The 25,915-nt window shown below is 41.0% G+C and overlaps 2 protein-coding genes across 3 annotated transcripts in view; one reads left to right on the top strand and one right to left on the bottom strand.

Annotated features, from left to right (window-relative positions):
• Positions 1–9,794, bottom strand: part of APTX (aprataxin) — a 75,323-nt gene extending 65,529 nt beyond the window's left edge. Inside the window, exon 1 of the mRNA XM_042914143.1 lies at positions 9,396–9,794. The gene's annotated coding sequence lies outside the window, so the exon portion shown is untranslated. The remainder of the gene's footprint in view (positions 1–9,395) is intronic.
• Positions 9,253–22,386, top strand: DNAJA1 (DnaJ heat shock protein family (Hsp40) member A1). Of its 2 annotated transcripts, none has more exons than XM_042914138.1 (9): positions 9,253–9,397; positions 10,496–10,637; positions 10,812–10,989; positions 12,766–12,870; positions 13,972–14,199; positions 15,960–16,074; positions 17,524–17,639; positions 17,933–18,033; positions 18,906–22,386. In XM_042914138.1, exons 2-9 carry the CDS (start codon positions 10,506–10,508, stop codon positions 19,122–19,124), a joined length of 1,194 nt encoding a protein of 397 aa, XP_042770072.1. In that variant the 5' UTR covers positions 9,253–9,397; positions 10,496–10,505; the 3' UTR covers positions 19,125–22,386. The 2 variants fall into 2 exon arrangements, with proteins under 2 accessions (XP_042770072.1, XP_042770073.1); XM_042914139.1 differs by lacking the exon at positions 9,253–9,397 and adding an exon at positions 9,502–9,581.
• The last annotated feature ends 3,529 nt before the right edge of the window (positions 22,387–25,915 follow it).

Below are 25,915 nucleotides of genomic sequence, written 5' to 3' on the forward strand. Positions count from 1 at the left end.
CCACTTCTTTCATACTGACTCTCTTTACCTACTAGTTCTACTACTACAGGGCTAGGTTCATGGGTGTGTGTCCTATGGAGTCACACAGGGTCTCACACTTAGAAGGGCCCCATGTTTGATTTAATGCTCTGCTGTCACTGTCTTGAATTTATTAATAATTTTTTTAATAAGGAAGGGCCCTGCATTTTCATTTTGCACTGAGCCTCACAAATTATGTAGCCAGTCTTATACTATTGTAATAGTATCCTAACTGGTACCCATTTTCCCATTAAGGCCCTGATACAACCCACTCTCCACAACTTTGCAGGGAATTAAAAAGAAGATTTTCCATTGGAATTAGATCAAGCAATACATGGCACAGAAGTCTGCCAAATTTGAGGCGGAGAGGTTTGAAGTAAAACTTTAAATTGAAAAGATGAATTATTGAAGAATTAAGTTTCCATGTAACCAAAGAACTCACCGCATAATCTATGGACACTTTTGTATTACAAGTACTTAGGGAAAATGGCCAACGTAAACACAACCCTCTATGAAGCCAGAGCGGTATGGGGAAAGAACACAGGCTTTGCATTTAGAGAGACTGAGTTCAAATTCCAAACTTGACCACTTACTGTCTGACTTTGGGTAAGTTACTCAAATTTTCAAATTTTTACTTTCCTATTGATAAAATAGAGAACACTATCTGGCAGGACTTTTGTGAGACTCACAAAATAATAGAGACCCAGTTCAGTTCAACAAACACTTACTGAATGCCTACTTTATGCCAGACCATGTTTTTACACCAATGGCATCAAGATAAATAAGACTTCCTTCTAAAGGGTACATTATGGAAAGGGGGAGAGGACTGAGGCAAGGAATAAGTTTATAATGGAAAAACCTACCAAGTGCTACCTCACCAGGTGGGATCAGGCAAACATTGATAGTGATAGATCATGTTCATAGTATAGGCTTTGATATGATACGATCAAACTAAGCACTTTAACTCTGTGGTGTTACTCTCCCAAAGTTGTTGTAGAACCAAACTAAAATGGAGTCACTTATGTCAGGGGCAAAATGGAGATGGTTAATGCGGGCATATAAAGGAAACTTAACCCAATCTTACAGGAATTTCCAGTTCTCCTCAGAAATCAGAAAGCACACCAGCCAATCCCCAAATGCCAAGTTTGTTCATGCCATCTCTGGACTTCCTCATTCCCCTGACTCAGCTACCCTGACCCAAATAAGAAAAGACTGCTAAGAAACCAATCATCTGAAAAAACCAAACAACTTCCACATTTACCCCACAAAAAATCACTTAGACTGTGGCAACTTGAAACTCATTCCTCCAGTTGCCCTGAGTTCCCCAGCTTGTAGGTAGAAAGCCTTGCAATAAACTCATCTTTCTGGTTTATTTTCTCAGTGTGCAGAGTTTGAGTTTTGACACTATAAATCCAATCTCACCATGAGAAAAACATTAGACAAACCCAAATTGAAAGGCCTTCCACAAAATACCTAGTGAGTGCTCCTTAAAACTGCTAAGGTTGGGGAGCCTGGGTGGCTCAGTTGGTTGACAGCCAACCTCAGCTCAGGTCATGACCTCACAGTTCGTGAGTTAGAGCCTCACATCGGGCTCTATGCTGACAGCTCAGGGCCTGAAGCCTGCTTTGGATTCTGTGTCTCCCTCTCTCTCTGCCCCTCCCCCACTCATGCTCTGTCTCTCTTTCTCTCTCTCTCTCTCTCTCTGAAAAATAAACATTAAAAATAAACTGTCAAGGTCATCAAAAATAAGAAAAATAAATTTTAAAAATCTGAGAACTGGGGCACCTGGGTAGCTCAATTGGTTAGACGTCCGACTTCGGCTCAGGTCATGATCTCTCGGTTTGTGGGTTGGAGCCCTGCGTCAGGCTCTGTGCTGACAGCTTGGAGCCTGGAGCCTGTTCCGGATTCTGTCTCCCTTTCTCTCTGTCCCTCCCCTGCTCACACTCTGTATCTGTCTCTCTCAAAAATAAACATTAAAAAAAAAAATCTGAGAAAGTAACAATTAAGAGGGATTTAAGGAGAGGCACCTGGGTGGCTCAGTCAGTTAAGGGTCTGACTTCAGCTCAGGTCATGATCTCAACGATTTGTGAGTTCAAGTTCCCCGTCGGTCTCTGTGCTGACAGCTTGGAGCCTAGAGCCTGCTTTGATTCTCTGTCTCCCTCTCTCTCTGCCGCTCCCCTACTTGTGCTCTCTCTCTCTCTCAAAAATAAATACTAAAAAACAAAAACAGTGACCTAAGGAGACATGATGACTAAAAGCAATGTGGTATCCTGGATGGGGTCCTGGAACAGGAAAGGGACATTTAGTAACAACTAAGGAAATTCAAAAAACAAACAAACAAATAATGAGCTTTAGTTACTAATTACGTATCAGTATTGGTTATTAGTTGTGACTACCATTTTAACATGTTGACAATAGGGAAAACTGCATGCCAGGTATAAAGGAATTCTCTGTACTATCCCTGCAACTTTTCTGAAAATCCTCAACTATTCTAAAATAAAAAGTGTATTTAAAAAATAACACATGGGGGTGGGGGTAGGGAGCACCTGGGTGGTTCAGTCAGTTCACGCATGGGTTTGAGTCCACATCAGGCTCTGTGCTGACAGCTCAGAGCCTGGAGCCTGCTTCAGATTCTGTGTCTCCCTCTCTCTCTGCCCCTCCCTGTTCGCACTCATCTCTCTCTCTCTCAAAAATAAATAAACATTAAAAAAATTTTCTTAACACCTGGGGGGGGAGGTGAGGGGTTAGAAAGAAGAAGAGTTCATAAAGAAAACTAAAACTAAACCATGTATAGTCACAGAGGTAAGAGGAGAACAAGAACAAATTGGTGATCCTCAAAAAAAAAAAAAAAAAAAAAAATGTTTCCAGCCCCACTAGGCCCCACAGTCAATTAAAAACTAAATGTTTCTGGGCACCTGGGTGGCTTGGTTGGTTGAGTGTCCGACTTCGGCTCAGGTCATGATCTGGTGGTTAGTGACTTTCAGCCCCGTATCAGGCGCACTGCTGTCAGCCTGTCAGCACAGAGACTGCTTCAGACCGTCTGTCCCCCTCTCTCTGCCCCTCCCTGCTTGCACTCTCCCCAAAAATAAACAAAAACAAAAACTAAATGTTTCATGAAATTTTTTTTAAAGACAGTTTTTTTAACGTTTATTTTTGAGAGAGAGAGCTTGCACACAAGCACACATGTGTGCAGGGGTGGGGCTGGAAGGAAGAGCAGAGAGAGGGAGAGAATCCCAAGCAGGTTCCACACCATCAACTCAATTCAGGGCTTGAACCCATGAACCGCGAGATTCATGACCTGAACAGATATCAAGAGTGAGATGCTTAACTGACAGAGCCACCCAGGGACCCCATCAAGAAATTTAACTCTTGATTTCAGCTCAGGTCATGATCTCACAATTCTTTGTAAGATCTAGCCCTGTGTTGAGCTCCATGCAGATTTGCTCTCTCTCTGTCTCCCTCTTCCCCTCTCCCGCTCACACACACTCACTCTCTCTCTCTCTCCAAAAAAAAAAAAAAAAAAAATTAATTTATACAAGCATAAGAAACAGCATTTTAGCTGAGATTTACTTTCTATTTTATGTTTTCCAATAAAAATTTTCTTTTTTTAATCTAAAGAAAAAAGTACAGCAAGGGCACCTGCGTGGCTGAATCATTAAGCATCCAACGCTTGATTTTGGCTCAGGTCATGATCACACAGTGCACTGGCAGCATGGCGCCTGTTTGGGACTCTCTCTGTCTCTCTCTCTCTCTCTCTCTGCCCCTTCCCCGCTCTTGCTCTCTCCCTCTCTTAAAATAAATAAATAAACTTTAAAAAAAAAAAGAGTATAGCAGTAATTCTACACATCCAAAATTGGACTCATCTTCACCCTCCCCAATTCTGACCCACCACAGCCTTCTCCTCCTCCTCTTTCTGGGCTCCCCATCACAGGAAGGGCACCCCCAACCATCCTGTTGCTCAGGCCAGAAAGTTGGAAGTCAGCCATGATTCCTTCTCCCTCATCTCTGCTTCTAGTTACCATGACCTGCAGATTCCACCTCTATGTTTCTGTTTCTAGTTCTCTCTCTCTCCATTTCTATCACTTAGGCCTCAACACTTCTCATCTTCTCTCTCACCATAAAAGTTTTCTAAGAATCCTTCTTTCACATTAGCACCCAAATGATTGTTCTAAAATGTAAATATGATCAAGTCATCTATAAAAATGGGGTTGCTGTAAGGATTAAAATATGACAACATTTGTGGAAAGTTTAGCACAGTGCCTGACAGGCACTCAGATAGATAAAAGTCAGATCTTAGAGGTTATATCACCATCCTCCCTAGGATCCTCCAGTATTTTTTCAAGATGAATTTCAAACTACTAGCATAGTGCTCAAGCCCTAATGACTTGGCTTCTGCCATGCCTCTAGCTATCGCCAGCTACCTCCTTGGATACCTGTATCCTGGTCACATGGTTATGGAAAGTTATGAAGCATCCCACTGAAATAAATCATAATGGTAAAACAAGAGACCATTCATGATAACAACAAAAAGACAATGTTTAGTAACAACTTCAAGAAGAAATGATCAAGGGGTGCCTGGGTGGCTCAAGTGGTTAAGTGTCTGACTCTTGATTTTGGCTCAGGTCATGATCTCACGGTTTGTAAGATCAAGCCCCACATCAACCTCTGCACCAAAAGTGCAGAGACTACTTGGGATTGTCTCTGCCCCTCCCCCAACTTGTGCCTGCAAAAATAAACATTAAGGAAAAAAAAAAAAACAGAAAAACTAGCTCACCATTTGAAGAAAAATAAAATTCAGTTACTTACAAATAAGTAATCCCCAGAGTTTACACCAAAATCAATTCCAGATAAAATGAAGACTTAAGTGTAAAAACCGGAACCATGAAAGAACTAGAAGAAAACCTGGGAGAATACATTTATAATGTTGGATTGGTGAAAGCTTCCTAAACATAACAAATGAAGGAGTGGGGAGAGGGAGGGAGAAAGAAAAGAAAGGCAAAAACCAAAAGAGGAAAAGCGTACTTACTTATTACAATTTTAAACCTGCATTTACGTTGACCCACCAATTTCCATTCTAGATGTCCATCTCACAGCAATACTGGCATGAGTGTCCAAAGCTATATTTGAGAATTTCTCAGCAGCACTGTTTATAAAACACTGGAAATTGCCAAAATGTTTATCAGTAGGGGAATAGTTAAATTATAGTGCCTGCATACTATATACTAAGAAGTCATGGAAAATAACAAGGGGCGCCTGGGTGGCTCAGTCAGTTAAGCGTCCAACTTCGGCCCAGGTCACGATCTCATGATTCGTGAGTTCAAGCCCCGCATCGGGCTGTGTGCTGATAGCTCGGAGCCTGAAGCCTGCTTCGGATTCTGTGTCTCCCTCTCTCGCTGCCCCTCCCCTGTTCATGCTTGCACTCTGTCTCTGTCAAAAATAAATAAACTTTAAAAAAAAAATAAACAAATAAAATAAAATAAAAATAACAAGGTAAGGGACTCCTGGGTGGCTCAGTCAGTTAAGCGTCTGACTCCATTACTGCTCAGGTCATGGTCTGATGGCTGTGAGATGGAGCCCTGCATTGGGCTCCTCACTCAGCATGGAGCCTGCTTAAGACTGTCTCCCTCCTTCTCCTTCTGTCCCTCCCCCCGATTGCATGCGAATGTGTGCACACATGTTCTCTCAAAAAACATTTTTAAAAATTAATTATTTATTCTGACACGATGACAATAAATTAAGTGAAAAGTACAAGTTGCAAATAGCATGTATGATATACCATATCTTTACCAAAAAAACTCACATACTAACTTACTGCTAATCTTTTCATATTATTTTATGTAAATAAGAATGCTTAAAAGTGCTGAGTTCTTTTACTGAAAAGCTAGATTTTTCATGAAGACATATTTTTATTTTTTTATCAATTTTTTAAAGTTTATTTATTTTGAGAGAGAAAGAGAAACAGAGCACATGAGCAGGGGAGGAGCAGAGAGAGGAGACAGAGAGAACCACAAGCGGACTCTGCACTGTCAGCTCAGAACCCAATGAGGGGCTCAAACTCACAAACCTCGAGATCATGATCTGAACTGACACCAAGAGTCAAACACTTAACCGAATGAGACACCAGATGCCGCAGGACATATTTTTAGCATCATTAAGTTTCTATGAAGGAAAAATATTAGAACACATGTGACTACAGTTTTAAGGCTACCAAGAATTACCCAACTTTGCTACTGGGGTGACAAATTACTAGTTCAAAGCTTCAGTTGACAGGAGAGAATTTTACACTTTTTAAATTTTTTTAAGTTTATTTATTTATTTTGAGAGACAAAACTCAAGCAGTGGAGGGGCAGAGAGAGAGAAAAAAAAAATAGAAAATCCCAAGCAGGCTCTGCATGGACATGGGGCTCAAACTCACAAAACTATGAGATCATGGCCTGAGCCAAAATCAAGAGTTGGACACTTAACCGACTAAGCCACCCAGGCACCCCTTAAGTTTAATTTTTTAAATAAATACTACAAATAAACATTCCAAAGTTACAAAATGATAGATTGTGAAATATCTCCCTCCCATTCTTCTCTCCCCAAAGGCAACCATATTACAAGTTTTGGGATATCCTTGAGAAATATTCTATACACATACAAGCAAACAAGCACATAGTTTTCCTTCTCTTAAAACCAACTTTTATACCCCCTTTTTTTTTTAATTTTTTTAAATGTTTTTATTTATTTTTGAAGGAAAGAGAGACAGAGCATGAGGGGGGGAAGAGCAGAACAGGGGCAGAGAGAGAGGGAGACACAGAATCTGAAGCAGGCTCCAGGCTCTGAGCTGTCAGCACAGAGCCTGACGCGGGGCTCAAACTCATGAACTGTGAGATCATGACCTGAGCCAAAGTCAGACGCTCAACCGACTGAGCCACCCAGGGCCCCCTATTTTATTCTTAATAAAGAATTTAGCTCACTTCGCTTGCAGGTTTTAGAAGAATTTTCAATATCACATTTTATAGCCTTACGTTGACTTCCATCTTTCTCAAAGTTGTGGGAATTTCAACTGAATTCCTGAGGCTAAAGGAAACACTAAATACAGTAATATTTAAGAAACACTAGACTTAGTACTATTTATTGGGGAAACTCAAAGTGATTTAACATATATATTATACTTATATGCTTAACCAATGTTAGATTGACAAACGCATAGTTTATGCCATGGTAAAGTCGGAATTTTAGAACGAAAACACCTCAAAACATATGAACAAAATTTATTGTTACTGTTCTCTATTAATTGTTCATATTTTTACACTTGCTGGTCTCTTGATCTGGGATACCCATCTGCATGGTGCAAAGTTCAGCACCTCAATACTCCTTTACTGGCATTTAGAACACAATTCGTCCTTTTTTGTGTGATGAGGTTCTTGAAGGCAGGGAACAGAATTTAAATGATCTTTATATTACCAAACCCTAGTACTCTGCCTGGCAGTATTAGACTTTTAATAAGTGTTGGTTAAAATAAAAAAGTTTATACCAGAGCTGATAAGTCGAGAAGGTAATGACAAGACCTAAAGATTAGGTCTTGTCAGGGGCACCTGGGTGGCTCAGTTAAGCATCTGACATGGGCTCAGGTCATGATCTCATGGTTTGTGGGTTTGTGCCCTGCGGGGGGCTCTGTGCTGACAGCTCAGAGCCTAGAGCCTGCTTCAGATTCGGTGTCTCCCCCCCCCCCCCGCCCCTCCCCCACTCATGCTCTGGGTCTCTCTCTCAAAGAGAAACATTAAAAAAAAAAAAAAAAAAAAAAGGTTAGGTCTTGTCAGCCAGAGCAAAAGCACAGAGAAGTAAAGCGTTTTTGGAAAACAGCAGATAGTTTGGTGTGACTGGGTGCCCAGTTTAAACAAAAGAGTTATTAAGTCTGAAAAGGTGCTTATCAGGAGGCCTCCAGAGTCAAGTTCAAAATCCTCAGCTTAGCAAGATACATCAAAAGGGTGTTCCCCCAAATAGCTCTGAAGACTAGCCTCCGGCCACCAGCAACCTTAGCTCTGGCAGTATCCAATTACTTGCAATTTCCAAGAAGCATCACATTCTTTCACCCCTTAGCCTTCCCTTGTGCTTTGTCCTTTGCTGGGAAAGCTCTTCTCCCTTCTTTAAAACTCAGCTCAACTGCTACTTTCCCATGGACGCTTTCCCTGTTCCATCAGATTTGATATAGGAGTCTCTCCCCTGCTGACCTCTATTTTGTGGTTCCCTTAAGTCCATTGACATGTCTGGTTCCCCACTAAAGTCTACGCAACATGAACCAGGTTTCATCTTTGCATCTCCATCTTCTTTGGTTGTAGATACTCCGATGTTTGGGATTACTGAATATAACAGACTCCGTTTTCCATTATGCCCCCGGACTCATTTGAAAGCGCATATACTCACTCTACAGACTGTAAACGCAAGTTTACAGACTGGTAGGGCTTAAAATTTAGGTCAATTAAAACGACTTGTTAGCCACGCTTGCTGCCCCTCTCTAGCCAACAGGGTGAATGCCAGGCCAGGAGTCCAAGGCCCTAAGTTTGCACCAAGGCATTTCCAACATTTCCCTGTGTCCAACGTGTAGGACACAGCCAGGGCCAAGGCAAATAACATGTGTACAGGAGACAGGACTTTCACAAAGAACTCCTCCCACTTGCAACTTGATGGATTACAAGGCCACGGGCTACGCGTAAAAAGGAGCAAGATCCAAGGCCTGTGAGGTTGCCCAAAACAAGCCCAAACCCCTTTGCTCGGCATTTCTTCCCCAGCGGGCTTCCAGAATCTCAAGGCTGAGGAACAAAGCCAGTTAGAGACGCCCAAAGAGGCAAAAGAGGGGCCGGCGGGGAGGAGGAAGGGAGGGCTTTGTTCTGAGAGGTTCTCGTTCCGAACTCCGCTCCCTCACGGGGCTCTGTTCCCAAGCCCTCCACGCCATCACAGGCCGCAGCCACGGCCCCGCGCATTTGGGATTCCGGAATTGGCCGGGTACTGCACCGCTCCTAAGCAATCCCCGCTCCCGCCCAAGACTTCCGCGCTCCCCGGCCCACTGGGTGGAGGAAGGAACTCCAGAAAGTTCCACGAGCTCCAGGAACCAAGGCTTGCGCCCACCCCCACAAGGCCCTTCGGCACAGCTCCTCCCAGTCCGAGCGCCCCCGCGCCGTTGCCTAGGTAACCGCGGGGCGGTGGCAGCGGCGAAAGGGGCGGGACTTCCGTCGAGTGACGCGCCAGGACTCGGCTACAAAAGACGAGGGCTGCGGCGCGCCGGGCGGAACTTTCCAGAACGCTCGCTGAAAAGCGGAGGAGCGGCGGCTGCCCGAGCTGCGCCCAGCAACGCGCTCCTTCCCGCTCCCCCACACCGGCCTCGGCCCCCTCACCGGTGAGTTTCAGCTCTCGCGCTTCCTCTCGTCCCAAGGCCGGCGCCATTGTCAGCACGGGGAAGCCGGATGGAGCCGCGGTCGGAGGCGGTTGACTCCGCGTGGGCGGGAGGGTTGTCGGTTCCTGTATTCACGATTTTCTTTTTGGGAGGGCTGGTGTGTTGCCGCAGCAGTCCTCCGCACGCGGTGAGTGGGCTCGAGATGTTTCCTGAAGCATTTTCCACTCTATTTAGCCCGAGGTCCCCAAGGACTTGGAGCCCTCAGCTTTCCAATCGACCCCCCTTCCGTGCGCGCCCCCGCGTCCCCGCGTCCCCTCTGCTCCGGCTTGCTGGGGGTGGGCGACCATTCGCGCACGCGCGGAAGGAGCCAGGGGGCGAGGGGCTGCGGAGGGAGCGGGGCGGAGGCTGCGGTGGCTTCTCCGAGCTCCTCTTTGTTGAGGGCTGGCTGGGGTTCTCCCACCCCTTCGGTCCCAGGTGGGAGGAAGAAAACCGTAACGGTCTGCACCTAACGTAGGGGGCAACCTAACACCATGGAAACTACGCTGACTCGTGGGGGCGAGAGGTGTTCGGTAGTGAAAGTAGAGATGCTATAAGTTCTTTGATTGAGAAACACCCTTAAGGTTGCCGGGGGGAGAGCCTGCTTTGTGGTGGCTTAAAATCAGTTTCATAAACCACTCCTTTCCCTCCTCCCCCGTGTCCAAATGTTTTTTTATCTAGGGAGTGTAGGGCTTATCCGATTTACCGGAAGATAAGGATAACGTAAGAACTGAGCCTATTGGTGCTCTTTTTGATTACTGCTGTCATACTGGGAAAGAGAAACAGGAAGAATCCGGATAATAGTGGCGTTAAGTATGGAGCTTTCCTGTGGGAGAGTGGGGACCAGCTGCTACAGAGAAAGGCCTGTGAATTATTCCCTGATAATTACTAGCCGACATTTAGTAAGAATTTATCGCTGAATTACCAAAGGATTTGTTACCTTCTCTGAAGTTTAGGGAAGGTAGTGTTCTATCAGATTTGGGAAAGGGAAGATTTCTCTGCCTTAATTCTGACTTTTCCTAATTAAAATTAATAGTTGAAAGTTAAAATCGCATTTTATTTCAGGCTGTAGAAAATGGTGAAAGAAACTACTTACTATGATGTTTTGGGGGTCAAACCCAATGCCACCCAGGAAGAATTGAAAAAGGCTTACAGGAAATTGGCTTTGAAGTACCACCCTGACAAGAATCCAAATGAAGGAGAGAAGGCAAGTGATGTACTCCTACTTTTTTTTCTCTTACGTGTTCAGTCTTAAATGTAGCTGTGTAATTCTTTGCCAGGTATATACTATTTCCATTGCAGTCTGACAATGAGTATGTGTAATACAGTGATTGTTTTTGCAACACTTTTTTTCTGAAGGGAAATTTTCTTTCTCAAACAGTTTAAACAGATTTCTCAAGCTTATGAAGTGCTCTCTGATGCGAAGAAAAGGGAATTATATGACAAAGGAGGAGAACAGGCAATTAAAGAAGGTGGAGCAGGTGGTGGTTTTGGCTCCCCCATGGACATCTTTGATATGTTTTTTGGAGGAGGAGGAAGGATGCAGAGAGAGAGGAGAGGTAAGAATAACCTAGTCCACATGCAGCAAATTAAAGTAGCCCTTTGTGAAAGTAAATTGTTGAGAAATCACCTGTTTGAAATGCTTGTTTACATGTTGGTATAAAGTTGCAAACTGACAAAGTGCCACTTTGATGTAATTTTTTAAAGTGAGATGTAACCAAAAACAGCTAAGTCAATCAAGTTGTAACAAGTGCTTGTAAAGTTCTCCAATATGTATGACATTTGGAAGGTTAGCAACCCTTAGGTAAAGGAATAGAGTATAGGAACATAGTATTCAAAACCCTTTTTAGAGATATTTGACCCCTCCCCCACCCTCCAGCCCAGTTGGAGGTGGTGGCCTTGTTAAAAGTGAGTTAAAATTCAGAAATTTAAAATTTCCTCAGGGTCATATGTAGCAAGGCATCAGAGTCAGGATTAGCTTTTATTATCTCCCAGAAGCTTACAGTCTGTTTAATCTCGCTTCAATTTAAAATATTTTAAAATATGTACCCCTAACATTTAACAAAAATGTAGTTAAGGAACTTAAAACAATTTGTAATCAAAGTTAATTACTTAGGATGATTTGTCCCACAGAAAAACAGCTGGGTTTTTTTTGTTTTGTTTTGATTTTTTAATTTTTTTAAGGAATGGACTAGCAAAGTCTGACTCCCATTAAAAGGTTTTTTGGTCATGAAACTGGAGGATAAGTCACACTTCAGGAATTGTTTGCTCTCCCTTCTCTGTAGTCTCAAATCTATAAAGGTAAAGAAGGGCAGTTTTTAGCATGCCAGAATCAACTACATGGACCTGTATTTGACACAGAACCAAAGGTGGAGCTAGGAGTTAAAGGATGCAGTTAATGGTGCTTCATTGGAAACTAATAATACTCTTTAGGCATGCTCTGCAGATAAGAGTGAGGGAGGTTTTTCACTGAGGCTTAAGGCAGTACTCATTCCTGGTGGATAAAAGTCATTGTGGAAGAATCATTAGCTAGGAACTTATTAACTATTGGCAAGTGACTTCTTTGTAGCCTTTGTATCCTTATGCAATCTCTATTTTCCGTTTCACATTTTGAGGTGAGATATGGCACTGCTTTATAGCCACTGGCCACATTTAAATAAATTTCTGTATAGTAGCCATTCTTAGGTGCTAAATAGCTACATGTGATTAGTGGCTACTGTATTAGATATCATGGATATAAAACGTTTCTATTGTTGTAGGTGTATTGAATAGGACTGTATGAGAAATACAGTCTTTACTGTTGCCCCAAAAGTAAATATGCCACGCTTCAGAAAGAAGTGGAAATTAATAGCCTTCTGTAGAGACTGAATAAATATGTCTGCTTTCCTGGCGAATTTTGTTTAGTTGGAACTCTGTGCTGAAGGATTTTTGGATGAAGAAATGGTTGGCCATGTTCAATACAATACTAAGTGAAAGGTTTAGAGTATATTAGGACAGAAATGCAGTTTGGATTAATTTATTGTGAAACCTATTTAAATAACATCGATTTCCCAAGTGATTTTGCAGTTGAGGTTTTTGATTAGCATGGTTTATAGGATGGCCACATATATGTCCTCGGGCAGATTATTCAATATCACCCAGTTTTCCTCAACTGAAATTACATCATAGTTCGTGGATCACGTGTGATAATGTGGCCAACTTCTATGTATGTGATAGGTGCTCAACAGATGTGTCCTGTGAGACTAGTCTTTCATTATTCTTTACTATTTTTAAAGTGCAATGAACACAAACATAAGAAATGTCTTCGATTTTTAACGAGCTGTCATTCATTCTAGGTAAAAATGTTGTGCATCAGCTCTCTGTAACCTTAGAAGATTTATATAATGGTGCAACAAGAAAACTAGCTCTGCAAAAGAATGTGATTTGTGACAAATGTGAAGGTATGGTCTTTTCACACCTTTACTATAAGTGAAAATGAGACCAAAGCTCTTCTAGATAAATAAAACTGACAGTACTCTACCTAAATCTTGGAGAGTACGAGTATGAAGAAAACCTCCTGAATCCACCACCTTTTTCCACGTGTGTGTTTTATTCCATTTTTTTTTTTTAACGTTTATTATGGATGGGAGGGGTGCAAGGAGAAAGGGAGACAGGATCCGAAGCAGGCTCTGCTGTGACAGCACAGAGCCTGATGTGGGGCTTGAACTCATGAAACATGAGATCATGACCTGAGCTGAAGTTGGACCTTAACCAACTAAGCCACTCAGGGGCCCCTTGTATGTTTTAAATACAGTTGGGATCAATCTAATTTGTGGTGTCTTTTTTTTCCTCAACATTATTCAGAGTTGAACACTTCTGTTCTCTTTAAAACTCTTATGTCATTCTAATGGCTTCCCTGATTTGTAATAATGGTTTAAACAGTGTCTTCTTTTTTGGACACTTAACTGTTTAGACCAGTTTCTGGGTGAGAACATGTAATCTTAAGTTACTTGTTTGAAATAAAGGTATTTTCTAAAGAGAATACATGCTTTAAAATGTTCTCATCTCACAGATAAAGTATTCCTAAAAATTGTGCTTTGGGAGCACATGTTTAAAACAAAAATCTGGGGGCACCTGGGTGGCTCAGTGGGTTAAGCGTCCTACTTCGGCTCAGGTCATGATCTCACGGTCTGTGAGTTCGAGCCCCACATCGGGCTCTGTGCTGACAGCTCGGAGCCTGGAGCCTGCTTCAGATTCTGTGTCTCCCTCTCTCTCTGACCCTCCCCCATTCATGTTCTGTCTCTATCTCAAAAATAAATAAACATTAAAAAAAATTTAAAAATCTGAAATGGTTCTTTGGAAAGACAATAAAAATGTTATCTATTAACTGAAGCTGGTGGTGGCTATATTTTGTGAAATATAAAAAGGCTGAATCGTAGATTTTTAGGACAGCATTCCATCAAACCTTGGAAACTGAATGTAGTGTTTAAGAACTTTGATTAATATTAAAACATTCATCATATCCAATACTAAATTCCAACATTTCTTTTTAAACTGTTTAGGCCGAGGTGGTAAGAAAGGAGCGGTAGAATGTTGTCCCAATTGCCGAGGTACTGGAATGCAAATAAGAATTCATCAGATAGGACCTGGAATGGTTCAGCAAATTCAATCTGTGTGCATGGAGTGCCAGGGCCATGGGGAACGGATCAGTCCTAAAGATAGATGTAAAAGCTGCAATGGAAGGAAGATAGTTCGAGAAAAGAAGATTCTAGAAGTTCATATTGACAAAGGTGAGTTCTGAGTCACTTTCTTATTTTGATAGAACACTGATATCAGCAAATGATTGAATAATGTTCTAAACTTAATTTTCTTCTATTAAATCATTAGATCTTCCACTTGTAACTGAAATAACTATTTCTTTGGGAACTGCTAGATTAAAGGATATGCCTTTTTTTTTTCTTTTTTTGTAAAGATTTTAAGTATTCTCTACACTTACCAGTGGGGCTCAAACTTGACAACCCTAAGATTGAGTCATGGGTTCCACTGACTGAACCAGCCAGGCACTCCAGGATGTGCCTTCTTTTAAGGATGGGGGGGTTTAGGTGAAGAATTCAGGGGGTCTCCTATTTTCTTGAAATTGTTCTAAGCTAATGAACATGTTTTAACTGGTAAATAAGAACTTATGAACATGTAGCAATGTCTTTCAGACATGGCTAATTTAAAATGAAACTATTACATAATGTGCATACTAATACGGAATTGTCGATATGAACCTCATTGCATATTACTACGTAAATCTGCATTAACTTAAGCCTCTGTAATGTTCTTTTGTGTGATTTATGGTACTGCCCTCCTTTCACTTTTTTTCCCTCTCTCAGTTGGTCCATGTGTAGTCAGGTTTGGATTTTTTTGCTTTGATAGAACATCCCTTTTGCTACCAACAGTGTTTTTAGGAGAGCATTAGTTGTAAGTGAAGCCATATTTGCTGCTTTTATCCATGCTTTTTACAGTAGTGGAACATCGAGCAAAACCAAGTACAGTTGAATTGCTTCACTGCTGTAACAAGACAGCAACTTGGCCTCAAGAATAAAGACAAACTGTTCGTTTTCTCCTATGTAATACTGGTATTGTGGTTTAAGTTCTTAGTTTTTTAGAGATACATCCTCACGCATTTAGATTTTGCTTCAAAAAGGGATTGGGGGAAGGGTGTCTGAGTGGCTCAGTCAGTTAAGCATCCATTTTCCTTCAGGTCATGATCTCTTACGGTTCGAGTCGTGAGTTCAAGCCCCATTTCCCCGCATCTGGCTCTGCTGACAGCTCAGAGCCAGGAGCCTGCTTCAGATTCTGTGTCTCCCTCTCTCTCTGCCCCCTCCCCTGCTCATGTTCTGTCTCAAAAATAAGCACTGAAAAGAATTTTTTTTAAATGGAGGGGGGAACATGGGTGAAGGTACTATAATACATGAAGGATTAGTCATGAAATGATCTGCTGGATCTAGTTTGATGGATATTCATTACAGTTTTGGCTACATAATAGAGGTTTCATATCTTTCATAATATGTAAAACAGTGGCTCTTGTTTGGGTCCCCTCAGTGATTGGTTCAGGAGACAAGCTGGATATAAGTAATGTTTATTGTTAATTGTTATGGTTATGTTTGCCAGTTAACTGATTTGGTGGCAGCATGGGCTTTTTTATTTAATCCTCGAAACAGTCCTGATGAGGTAGGTGTCTGGGAAAGTTGGTATTTTGGAATGTTATGCAACTTGCTTCCCCAGGGTAATCCAGCTAGCAGTAAATAGCAGCTCTGAGATTTGGAGCCTCACGTGGGTTTGCGTCTATGGTTGGTGTTCTCCCCTATGATCACTTTCTTCAGTAAGAAATTGGCCTGATTGAATCATGTGGGCATTCTTAGTCATTTCGGTAAATTTAGCATCCACAAAGACTTTGAGCATTTTTTTCCAGGCATACACAAACATGCACCAATTTCTTAATAAAGATTCTGACATTGGTTGGATGTTAAATAAGAGTGTAAAACTAATCTTTTGTTTTTAGGCATGAAAGATGGCCAGAAGATAACATTCCATGGTGAAGGAGACCAAGAACCTGGACTGGAACCAGGAGATATTATCATTGTTTTAGATCAGAAGGACCATGCTGTTTTTACTAGGTAAAAACTTACCAATTACTCAAACTGACAAATTGCATTTTTTTTAAATGTGCTTTTCATTACTCTAAAAACTTACTGGAAATACTGTAGAAAAGTGTAGTAGAGTTAGGTTATATGTGATACCTTTTCTAAAAGGCTGTCAGCCATTGTTTCAGTAGGCTACAAACAAAAAAAGATCAGATTTTGGTTTTTGGGTAAATTTAGGTAAATCGTTACCTAAAGGATATGCTTTTTTTAAAGAAGTGTTTTGTATGAATATAAATAGTCTTTGTGTAAGCAGTTAATTTGAAATGACCTAAACCTTTTGCCCCTTTTAGTCCAGAGTTTGTGATAAGTTGAGTTGCTTTTAATTGTAAATAAATGTATAGAAACTTCTCTGTAGAAAACTAAATTAGTATATAAATTGAGGTCTGTTGCTGTGAAATGATACTGTTTATGATCTTACAGTTAAGAACAAGGATTTGTTAACCCATGTGTTAAATATATAGCTATTGCTAATTTAAAGCTTTGGACGAGAGTAGGGATCCTGTAAATCTGTTGGGAATGACATCTGAAGGAACTGGTTTTGAGTTAGTGAAAAAGAACATTCCTATAAGTGTCTTAAATAATGGGAAATGCTATCAAAGTCAGGATTTTGATAGGGTCATTTGAGGTGAATCTACTAGTTTTGTTTTTGTTTGTTTAATGCTTGCTTTTGAGAGAGAGGGGGAAACAATCCTAAGCAGGGTCTGTGCTGTCCCCACAGAGCCCGATGTGGGGCTCGAACTCAGGAACTGTTGACCTGAGCTGAAATCAAGAGTCAGATGCTTAACCAACGGAGCCACCCAGGCACCCCTGAATCTACAAGTTTTATTTGGAGAGTACTCTGTGGATAAGTTATTTTACTAATATGAACTGGAAAAGAAAGTCTAAGCCCAAGGAGGAAGTGGGCTATACAAAATACAAAAGGTATTTCATAATATGCAAAGCACTATATTAGTAATTCATGTAGGTCAGTAAAAAGTTCTTTTATCATTTGGAATTGGTCATCCCCATTATTTAATTTCACAGAACCTAAATCCAGGACCCAGTTGGGAGTCTGTTCTGCCTCACACTATGTCCTTTCCTTCTTAATATCAGCACTTTTTTTTTTTTTTTTAGCTGCAGTTGTGGGAAAATTTTTTCCCCCTTGTTAAGAAACCAGATTTAAAATTAGGTAATGGGTTTGGTAAGTAGTAGAGGCTACCTAGAATGAGTGGAAAGATTCTAAAGTCTTATCCAGGAAATGGTTGGCAGGGTTCATATATTTGCTGTTTCTAGATCACAGCTGTTTTGAGAATTGGGAGAGAGGACTTTTTTGTGAAAGATACCCTTGCTTGCTGTTAAGAAAACGGATTTGCCTGTTGTGGTACTTCTAATCACTGGTGATTTGAGAGAATTGAGTGTATGTCATATTTATGTTGATAACAGGCGAGGAGAGGATCTTTTCATGTGTATGGACATACAGCTGGTTGAAGCACTGTGCGGCTTTCAAAAGCCAATATCTACTCTAGACAACAGAACCATTGTCATTACCTCTCATCCAGGTATGATAACTTAGATGAGCTTGTCTGTTACAGTATTTTCGCGGTCTGCTGCTAGCTAGTATATAGGCACTGAGAAAACTAGTATAATTACTTGTTCAATTAAGTCTCTCCCGTGAGCTGAGCTGAAATTGTATGGTAATTGGGTTTCTTAAGGAAGCCCCTAAAAACTGAAAGGTAATTGGATTGCTTCACATATATTTATTCCTGTCAGTGAGCTAGGACATTCCTCTTTATTTTCCCCACCTCATAAAAATGTGACTGTATTTAATAAAACTTGGCTTCTATGTTTTTAGGTCAGATTGTCAAGCATGGAGATATCAAGTGTGTGCTGAATGAAGGCATGCCAATTTATCGTAGACCATACGAAAAGGGTCGCCTAATCATCGAATTTAAGGTAAGCTATAAAGTAGCCTGGGAATACTTGACAATGATTAGCTTATTAAAATATAACCATTACATTTCTGGATGGTAAAGCACATTATAGTCTCTTGTTCGGGAAGAAATGAGCTAACACAAGGCTATAATTAGGATCTTATATTTAGTTCAGCAGAAGTACTTAGCTATTGTGAGTTTTTGGCAAAATACTACAGTACTTGGTTAATAGGATGGTTCATAAAGCAACCCCCAACCATTTTTTTTTCAATCTTAAATTGGCCCTTGACCAACAAATACAGCTTTTCTTAAAAACATTTTTGGGGTTGCCTGGGTGGCTTGGTCGGTTAAGTGTCCGACTTCAGCTCAGGTCATGATGTCGCGGTTCATTGGTTGAGCCCCATATTGGGCTCTGCTGACAGCTCAGCCTGAAGCCTGCTTCAGATTCTGTCTCCCTGTCTCTCTGCCCCTCCCCTACTCATGCTCTGTCTCAAAAGTATACTTTTTAAGAAATTTAAAAAACATTTTTGGGAAAAGAAGGACTGCTTTTGTGAAGATGAATAGCTTTGTTTAAATTCTGTTACAAGGAATTAGTATGTTTTAGTGTGGGTTCTTACATTGGCTGAATAGAACCATAATCATCACAGTGCAGTTTTACTCCGATGAGGGTTTGTTTTTTTTTTTTTTTAATGCCTTAAATTCTAGTTAAGGCTATACTAGCTAGATGTTTTTGTGCCTTTTAGAACATGTGTTCTAACTTGGGATTGGCAGATTCACCAAAAGATAATGTTCTCAAGTGTTTTTCTGGGGAAAATGGGTCAATGGTAATATGTCTAAGGAGCTACTTGGTTAAGTAAATCAAATGGAACTTACAGTGGAGATTTCTTTTTATAGGTAAACTTCCCTGAGAATGGCTTTCTCTCTCCTGATAAACTGTCTTTGCTGGAAAAGCTCCTACCTGAGAGGAAGGAAGTAGAAGAGACTGATGAAATGGACCAGGTAGAACTGGTGGACTTTGATCCAAATCAGGAAAGAAGGCGCCATTACAATGGAGAAGCGTATGAGGATGATGAACATCACCCTAGGGGAGGTGTTCAGTGTCAGACCTCTTAATGGGGCCAGTGAAGAACACTGCTGGCATTTTATATGCAGTAGTGAACGAATGAAGGACTATAATCATAGCTCACTACTTGCTATTATTGTTTTTGTTTTAATATTCAACTATAGTAGTGTTTTAAAAGTTAAATGAAGAATAAAAAATATAAAAGCTCTGACTTTGCCCTGTATGTATGATGAATTCAGTGTGCAAGATAAGTTTAATACTTGTAAAAACTACTTTTAAAAAATCTCCCCTAGCATTTGTTAGAGGCCCGACCTTGTAATTGATTTCAGCTCTATGTACATGAACTAGTTTAGACTGAAAATGCTAGGTAAATGTATTGACTTCAGTGTATGACCCTTAATTGTTAAGCTATGAAGTTAAAACTTGTTTAATTGGCAATCAGAAAAAGAATTTGTAGACAAGTGTTGGTCTGTAGTTCTATTAAGTGGGATTCATTGTGATGCTTCTGCATTTATTCTGTTGCCTCAACTGTTACTTAAAGATGGCATGCTGTGTAATTTGGCCTGTGGTATCAGTGGTGGAAAGGATACCTTTCTAAAGAAGGGGTTTATCATAATCTGCTGTTTGAGGACTTGCACTTGTAGAATTGCATTCCCTTCTGCTGTGCCATCTTTTTTTTTTAATATATATATATTTAATATATATATATATATATATATATATATATACACACACACACCAGTCCTGGTTACACTTTTTTTCCTTCTCTTTGGACCATGATAAGCTTCAGAGTAGTGACTTCGGGAGCAGGGTAACTTAGAGTGAAGAGATATTTACACAGAAAAGTAAATTTGCATGTATGAGCTAGGAAGGTGTTTTAGGTATGTTACAGGCTTACTTTAAACAATTTAACTTACGCTCCGAAGTAACTGTAATTTAATGTTGGTAGTATAGCAAATTATGATGAATAGCTTTAATTGTATGTTTAAAAGTCATGTTCACAAGCTTAAATCTGGATATCAGAATTAAGCAATTCTTGAAATGTATGAATGTCTCCTTAATATACTGATTACAAAGCATTTCCAGTGTGTCACTACAGGCTTTTTTTTCCCCTAGATTAAAAGCATTGGCTTTTCACTAATTAAGATAGGTAATTTGTCATTTAACTAGTTAAATGGGTAATTGAAAATGGTACTTAACTATAGTTGAATGTTAAACAAGGGTGGGGAGTGAAAGTGGGTGAGGGGTAAGTAATGAGCCAAAAGGGTTTTTAAAAACTTTGCAAACACTAGTGTGAAAATGTGAAAGTTTTTACCCATTTATCCTGATTGTGCTGCATCTCCTGTAATCAGTAAGGTTAAACATTTCTCCAGAAGTGGCCCACATCGAAGTTTCCCTCATAGAGCACATTTGAGTTAAAAAGGAGAAACTAAAACATAGTTTTCACACTTCCAGTGTTTGTCATAGTGAAATAATTAATAACCTGTTATTTTTAAATTGTCATTTTTAGTACCATACAGCTACCCTTCTGTTTGGGTATGATGCCAGGTACGCAGGAAAACACAACAAAGTATGACCAGAAATCTTAAATTTCTCCAAAGAACCCTGAGTTGTAATACATATAACATCTTAAAAAATTGAAATCCTCATGTTTAACATCAGTCATTGAGGGCAACTATAAATTACAACCACAGTGAAATACTACTTCACACCTACTAATCCAAAATGAAAATAGGTGAAAACGTGGAGAAATTGGGACCCAGTACCTCACTGGTAGGAATGTAAAATGGTGCATCTCTTATAGAAAAGTTGAGCAGTTTCTCAAAAAGCCTACAGTTAGTAATTGACTCCTTGGCTAAGTGAGATACTTGTTGCCAGTGTTGTTTGTAAAATTCACAGTAGCCAAAGGGGGAGCAAACCCATACCCAACTAATGGACAAAATGTGATGGTACGTGTGTGAGAGGACAAATTATTGTATGTGTATGTGTACTTAAATGACCTATCAAGGCAAATTCATAGACCAGTTACCAAGGGCTAGGGGGAAGAGGAATGAATGGTTAATGCTTAATTGGTTGTGATAAAGTTTTAGATGAAACAGTGATGGTTCTACAAGGTTGTGAATGTTACTAATGTAATGCTACTGAATTATACAGTATAAAAATAAAAGAAAAATAGAAATCTGAAAAGGAAATAGTTAACCAGGAAAGGCAGAAACAGTTTGTAGTCTAAAAGCTGCCCCTGAGAACTTGGACCAAGGTCATCTCTTACAACTCTGACCAAGTCTGCTACAGGAATGCATGTGCATCCACCCAAGTGGAGTTCCTGGCCCTAGCACTAATGCTTGCTCTGATGCCTTCCCCATCCACTCATACTTGTAGGGAATAAGAATGTCCCATGAGGGTGCTAATGGAACATGGTGGCAGATCTTCCTGTATGTGAAATTAGCATCAGGTCTTTTTCTGCATATGGTACTGCTTCTCAACCTTGGCTACACTTAGTTACCTGGGAAACTTAAAAACATGTGAGCCCCACCCCCACCCCACGCCAGGATTTTAACATCATGGAGCTGGGTGTAGTAGCTTAAGCACCAAGATGTTTATCAACAGCTAAAGTTCAACACTACCAACATAGGGACATAGTCCTATTAACCATCTAGGGTAATGCATTGGTAAGAGAAAGTCCAATAATGGCAGCCTTTGACACTGCAGTTAGAAGTTTGAGGCTCAGACCAGGGAGCTTCCCAGCTTAGATGTACACTTCATCACAATATCTTTTTTGAAATAATATAGGAAAAATGTGTAGGTTGTAAAAATACAGTGAATGAAACCTAACAAGCTACAGCAAAATAAAGATGCTCTTTCAAGGGCTTCTTAAGTCCTGAACAGTTATCACTTAACTGGATTATATCTACAACCTTGTGAGGCAGAACAAGAATCAAAACATCCGTTTTAGGAGTGGAGAAACTGCCCTCTAGTGTTCTGGATCTCAAAACAGCAAGGTTGATGAGCCCCAGTGCCACGACTGCAGATTCCATAGGTCAGGGACAGGACCTGAAAATTTACCTTTGATTTATTTACTGGATGACAGAACCACTGCTCTGGCCCAAGTAAGTTAACGGTAAAAACTGCAGTCCCAGTTGTCAGTCAATGCTCTTTTACTCATCTCACTTCCTGTGGCTGGGTTAGGTAAATAAATAAATTGTAATGGATTGTGGAGACACAATTCACGCATTCTTTGCCTGTTCCCAGACCTAAAGAGAAGCAGCTAACAGCCAGATTCAAAGAATAAAGAAATTGAGCTTTGGAATTGCACCTGGCTTTCAGTGTGTGCTCCATGAACAAGGTATGGGAACCTCTGGAAGTCCCTTTCTTCATGTGTATTATGGAAACCATAATAGGCTGTACTTCATAAGAGTAATTCAGAGAATTAAACAAGGCTGCTTACATAGGAAGGAAGGGCTCTTAGTACAAGTTGAAAAGCAACTGAAGAAGATAATTGTACCTGAGATTTAAAGAAAGGTTGCCTTGAAATCCCATCCTCAGATTTCAATGTATCCAGAGTCACAAATTTATTTTTTTATTTTGAGAGAAGCCAATGGGGAAAGGGCAGAGAGAGCCAAACAGGCTCTGTGCTGATAGCCCAGTTGCTGACGGGCTCAAACCCACGAAACTCATGACCTGAGTGGAAATCAAGGGTTGGACACTTAACTGAGCCACCCAGGTGCCCCCAGAAATACAAATTTAACAACTGAATGGGGAATAGGGCAAATATCCTTACCCTACTGAAGGAAACTTTACTGCCGTGTATTTTAAGTTGTAAGTGCTGGAGACAAATACCAGTTGTATCTGTAGGCTGCAGCAGAGTACCTACTTTCCTAGCTACCTGATGGAACATGTTTTCGGAAGAATGCGGGTGTCCACCTCTGCCCCCACCCTGCCACACAGTTTGGATATGTTCCAGGACCCCCAGTGGAGGTCTGAAACCTAGAAGAGTCCTGAGCGCTATGCACTGTTTCTCCCTATACATACATACGTACCTATAATGCTTATAAATTTAGCACAGTAAGATTAATAGCAAAAACAAAATAGAACAATTATAAGAACATACTGTAATAAAAGGTGAATGTGGTCTCAAAATAGTACTGTACTCACCGTTGTGATGATGTGAGATGAAATGCCCACATGAGATGAAGAGAGGTGAATGATTAAAGCATTATGACATGCTGTTAGGCTCCATTTGATTTTCTGATGCTAAGTCAGGAGGAGGATCATCTGCTTTCGGGCCGCAGTTGCCTGCATGTAACTGAAACCAGATGAGGGACTGCCGTATGCCATTGGTTACTGCCATCAAACTCCCATTTGCTTATCCTCTCCCGTTGATACTGGTTAAGAGGCCAACAAACATGATCTCTGCCATCTCTTTGTAAAGTGAAAAAGCAGTCCAGTGGTACCATCAGACAGACACCTCCAGCCTCTGACAGTTGGCTCCAGCCAGTGCACAGCACCCACAGCTCATCAGAGACTCCCTAGCCCAAGGATGCAGGCCAGCCAGGTTCCAGCACTGCTCTGCTTTACCCAGACCTGGAACAAGGGCACAGAGACCCCACTGTGTGCCTAGAGGGTCTAAGGCCCTCAAGCAGCTCACAGAGAGCTGGACAGTGGTACAGGCTGGCATGGGAGTCCAGAAGCCAGGGTGGCCCTTCTCTCACCTCAGCCTCAGTCCCTGGGGCCCCTCCCATAAGAAAAGCTATGTGCTTGGGGCGCCTGGGTGGCGCAGTCGGTTAAGCGTCCGACTTCAGCCAGGTCACGATCTCGCGGTCTGTGAGTTCGAGCCCCGCGTCAGGCTCTGAGCTGATGGCTCGGAGCCTGGAGCCTGCTTCCGATTCTGTGTCTCCCTCTCTCTCTGCCCCTCCCCCGTTCATGCTCTGTCTCTCTCTGTCCCAAAAATAAATAAAAAACGTTGAAAAAAAAAAAAAAAAAAAAAAAAAAGCTATGTGCAGAGTAAGTGCAAATACCTTTTAGGTTTGTACAAAAGGAAGTTACAGACAGTTGCACAAGGGTTTCCTGGGAAAGGTGGAAGACTTAATTTTTTTTTTACTTTTGTTATGTTAATTCATTTAAGAAAAAAGTTACATTTAATGACTCTCAATCCAGGCTTCTCTTCACCTGGTCTCCCAAGACACTGCATGCATTGCAAGAATCCCACACTGCAGTGCCTGGAAGTCTCCTTCAGCTAACTTTGACCACCAAACCCCTTTACCCACAGCTCCTGCTGGTCCTTTTATGGTCAACTTCAGGAAGCCTTTCCTAACTCAGTGGGGCTTATTATCAGGTGCCCTTCTCCTATCCCACCATTTCAATTACACCTTTTAGCTGGCATTTCTTCCCTGTTCTGACAGGAACTGTTCTTACTAAGCCATCTTCAGCACTAGGTACAAGAACAGATGTCTGATAAAATTCCAAGAAGGAATAAGTGAACATGTGCTGACCAACTAGATTCTTGTTCTTCGTGAGCACAAAGTTACTGTTAAAAAAACAAAATTCAACTGAGTAAATTTTGAGATCCAATTGACTTACTTCAGCAGTTAATGAATCCAGCAGCATCCCATCTAACAGGAGTTCTGAAGAACTGCACAGAACAAAAGGCTTTTATACACAGAAGGGGGTGGGGAAAGGAGATCTCTAACAAGAGTGGATTGTTTCAGGCAAGGTTACCTTCCTATGGGGGCCAGAGGGGGTCTATCAGGTAGATTACCTCATAAATACTGAATTCCAGATTCACTGGTTAATGATTACAGTCCTGGGACAGGCCGAAACTGCAGTTTGGGTAGGTATTAAATCTTGGCCAGTGTGGAGCTTAGCACAAGGCCAGCACAAGGGACTCCACTTTAGGCCTGTTGTTTCTCATTCTTAACAGTACTGCTCAACCATTCACAAGGTCATGGGCTAAATATAAAATCCCAATTTCTTGAAGATATTTCTAAAGGATTCTTAGCACAAGCTGTTTCCTCTTTCCACCTTAAACTTCTTACATGAAAACTTTTCACTGGGCTGTGAAACTACATTCACTTGAATTCATGGATTTATGGCTAATGTTTAACTCAAAATGGCACACACTGTCAAAAAGCTGCAGGTTTAATGGCAAAAGGAAAAAAAAGTTTTGGGAATATGACTGAGGAAGAGGGATTTCTTAGTGCTGCCAAGGATTAATTCAGCCAATATTGAGCATTACTGTGCCAGGCAAAAGATCAGGCTATATTTCACTCAAAGGCAAATTAGAACACTATAAAACTTTGTTTTTTTAAGTTTGTTTATTTTGAGAAAGAGAGCGAGCAGGGGAGGGGCAGAGAGGGAGAGAATCCCAAGCAGGCTCTGCACTGCCAACCCAGAGCCTGATGTGGGGCTCGCACTCACAAACCGCAAGATCATGACCTGAGCTGAAACCACGAGTCGGACACTTAACCGACTGAGCCACCAAGGTGCCCCAACAATGTAAATCATTTAAAAAACTTTCCCCACTCATTTGTACCTAATGAGTGCTAAACTTAAAAGGAGGCATAAAAGGTCTACACAAATAAGGTCTCACTTTCTTGAAATGACACCTGGCACAGCCCCTCCAACATCAACATAAGCGCACTCAATACATCTTTGGTTCAAACATAAAAGCACCCCATTTGCAAAGTATTTTCAAGAGTTTTACTGGCTTTTAACTGGTAAGGATGCACATACCTAAAAAGACTTCTCTAAATCTCAGGTCCTTTTCTAATTTTCTTCAGAACAACAGCACATTTTCAATGCCAAACCCTCAGAGATGCCAAAGCGGAATTCTCATAGTGGATCC

This window comes from Panthera leo, chromosome D4 (assembly GCF_018350215.1).
Source record: "Panthera leo isolate Ple1 chromosome D4, P.leo_Ple1_pat1.1, whole genome shotgun sequence".
Lineage (NCBI taxonomy): Eukaryota > Metazoa > Chordata > Mammalia > Carnivora > Felidae > Panthera > Panthera leo.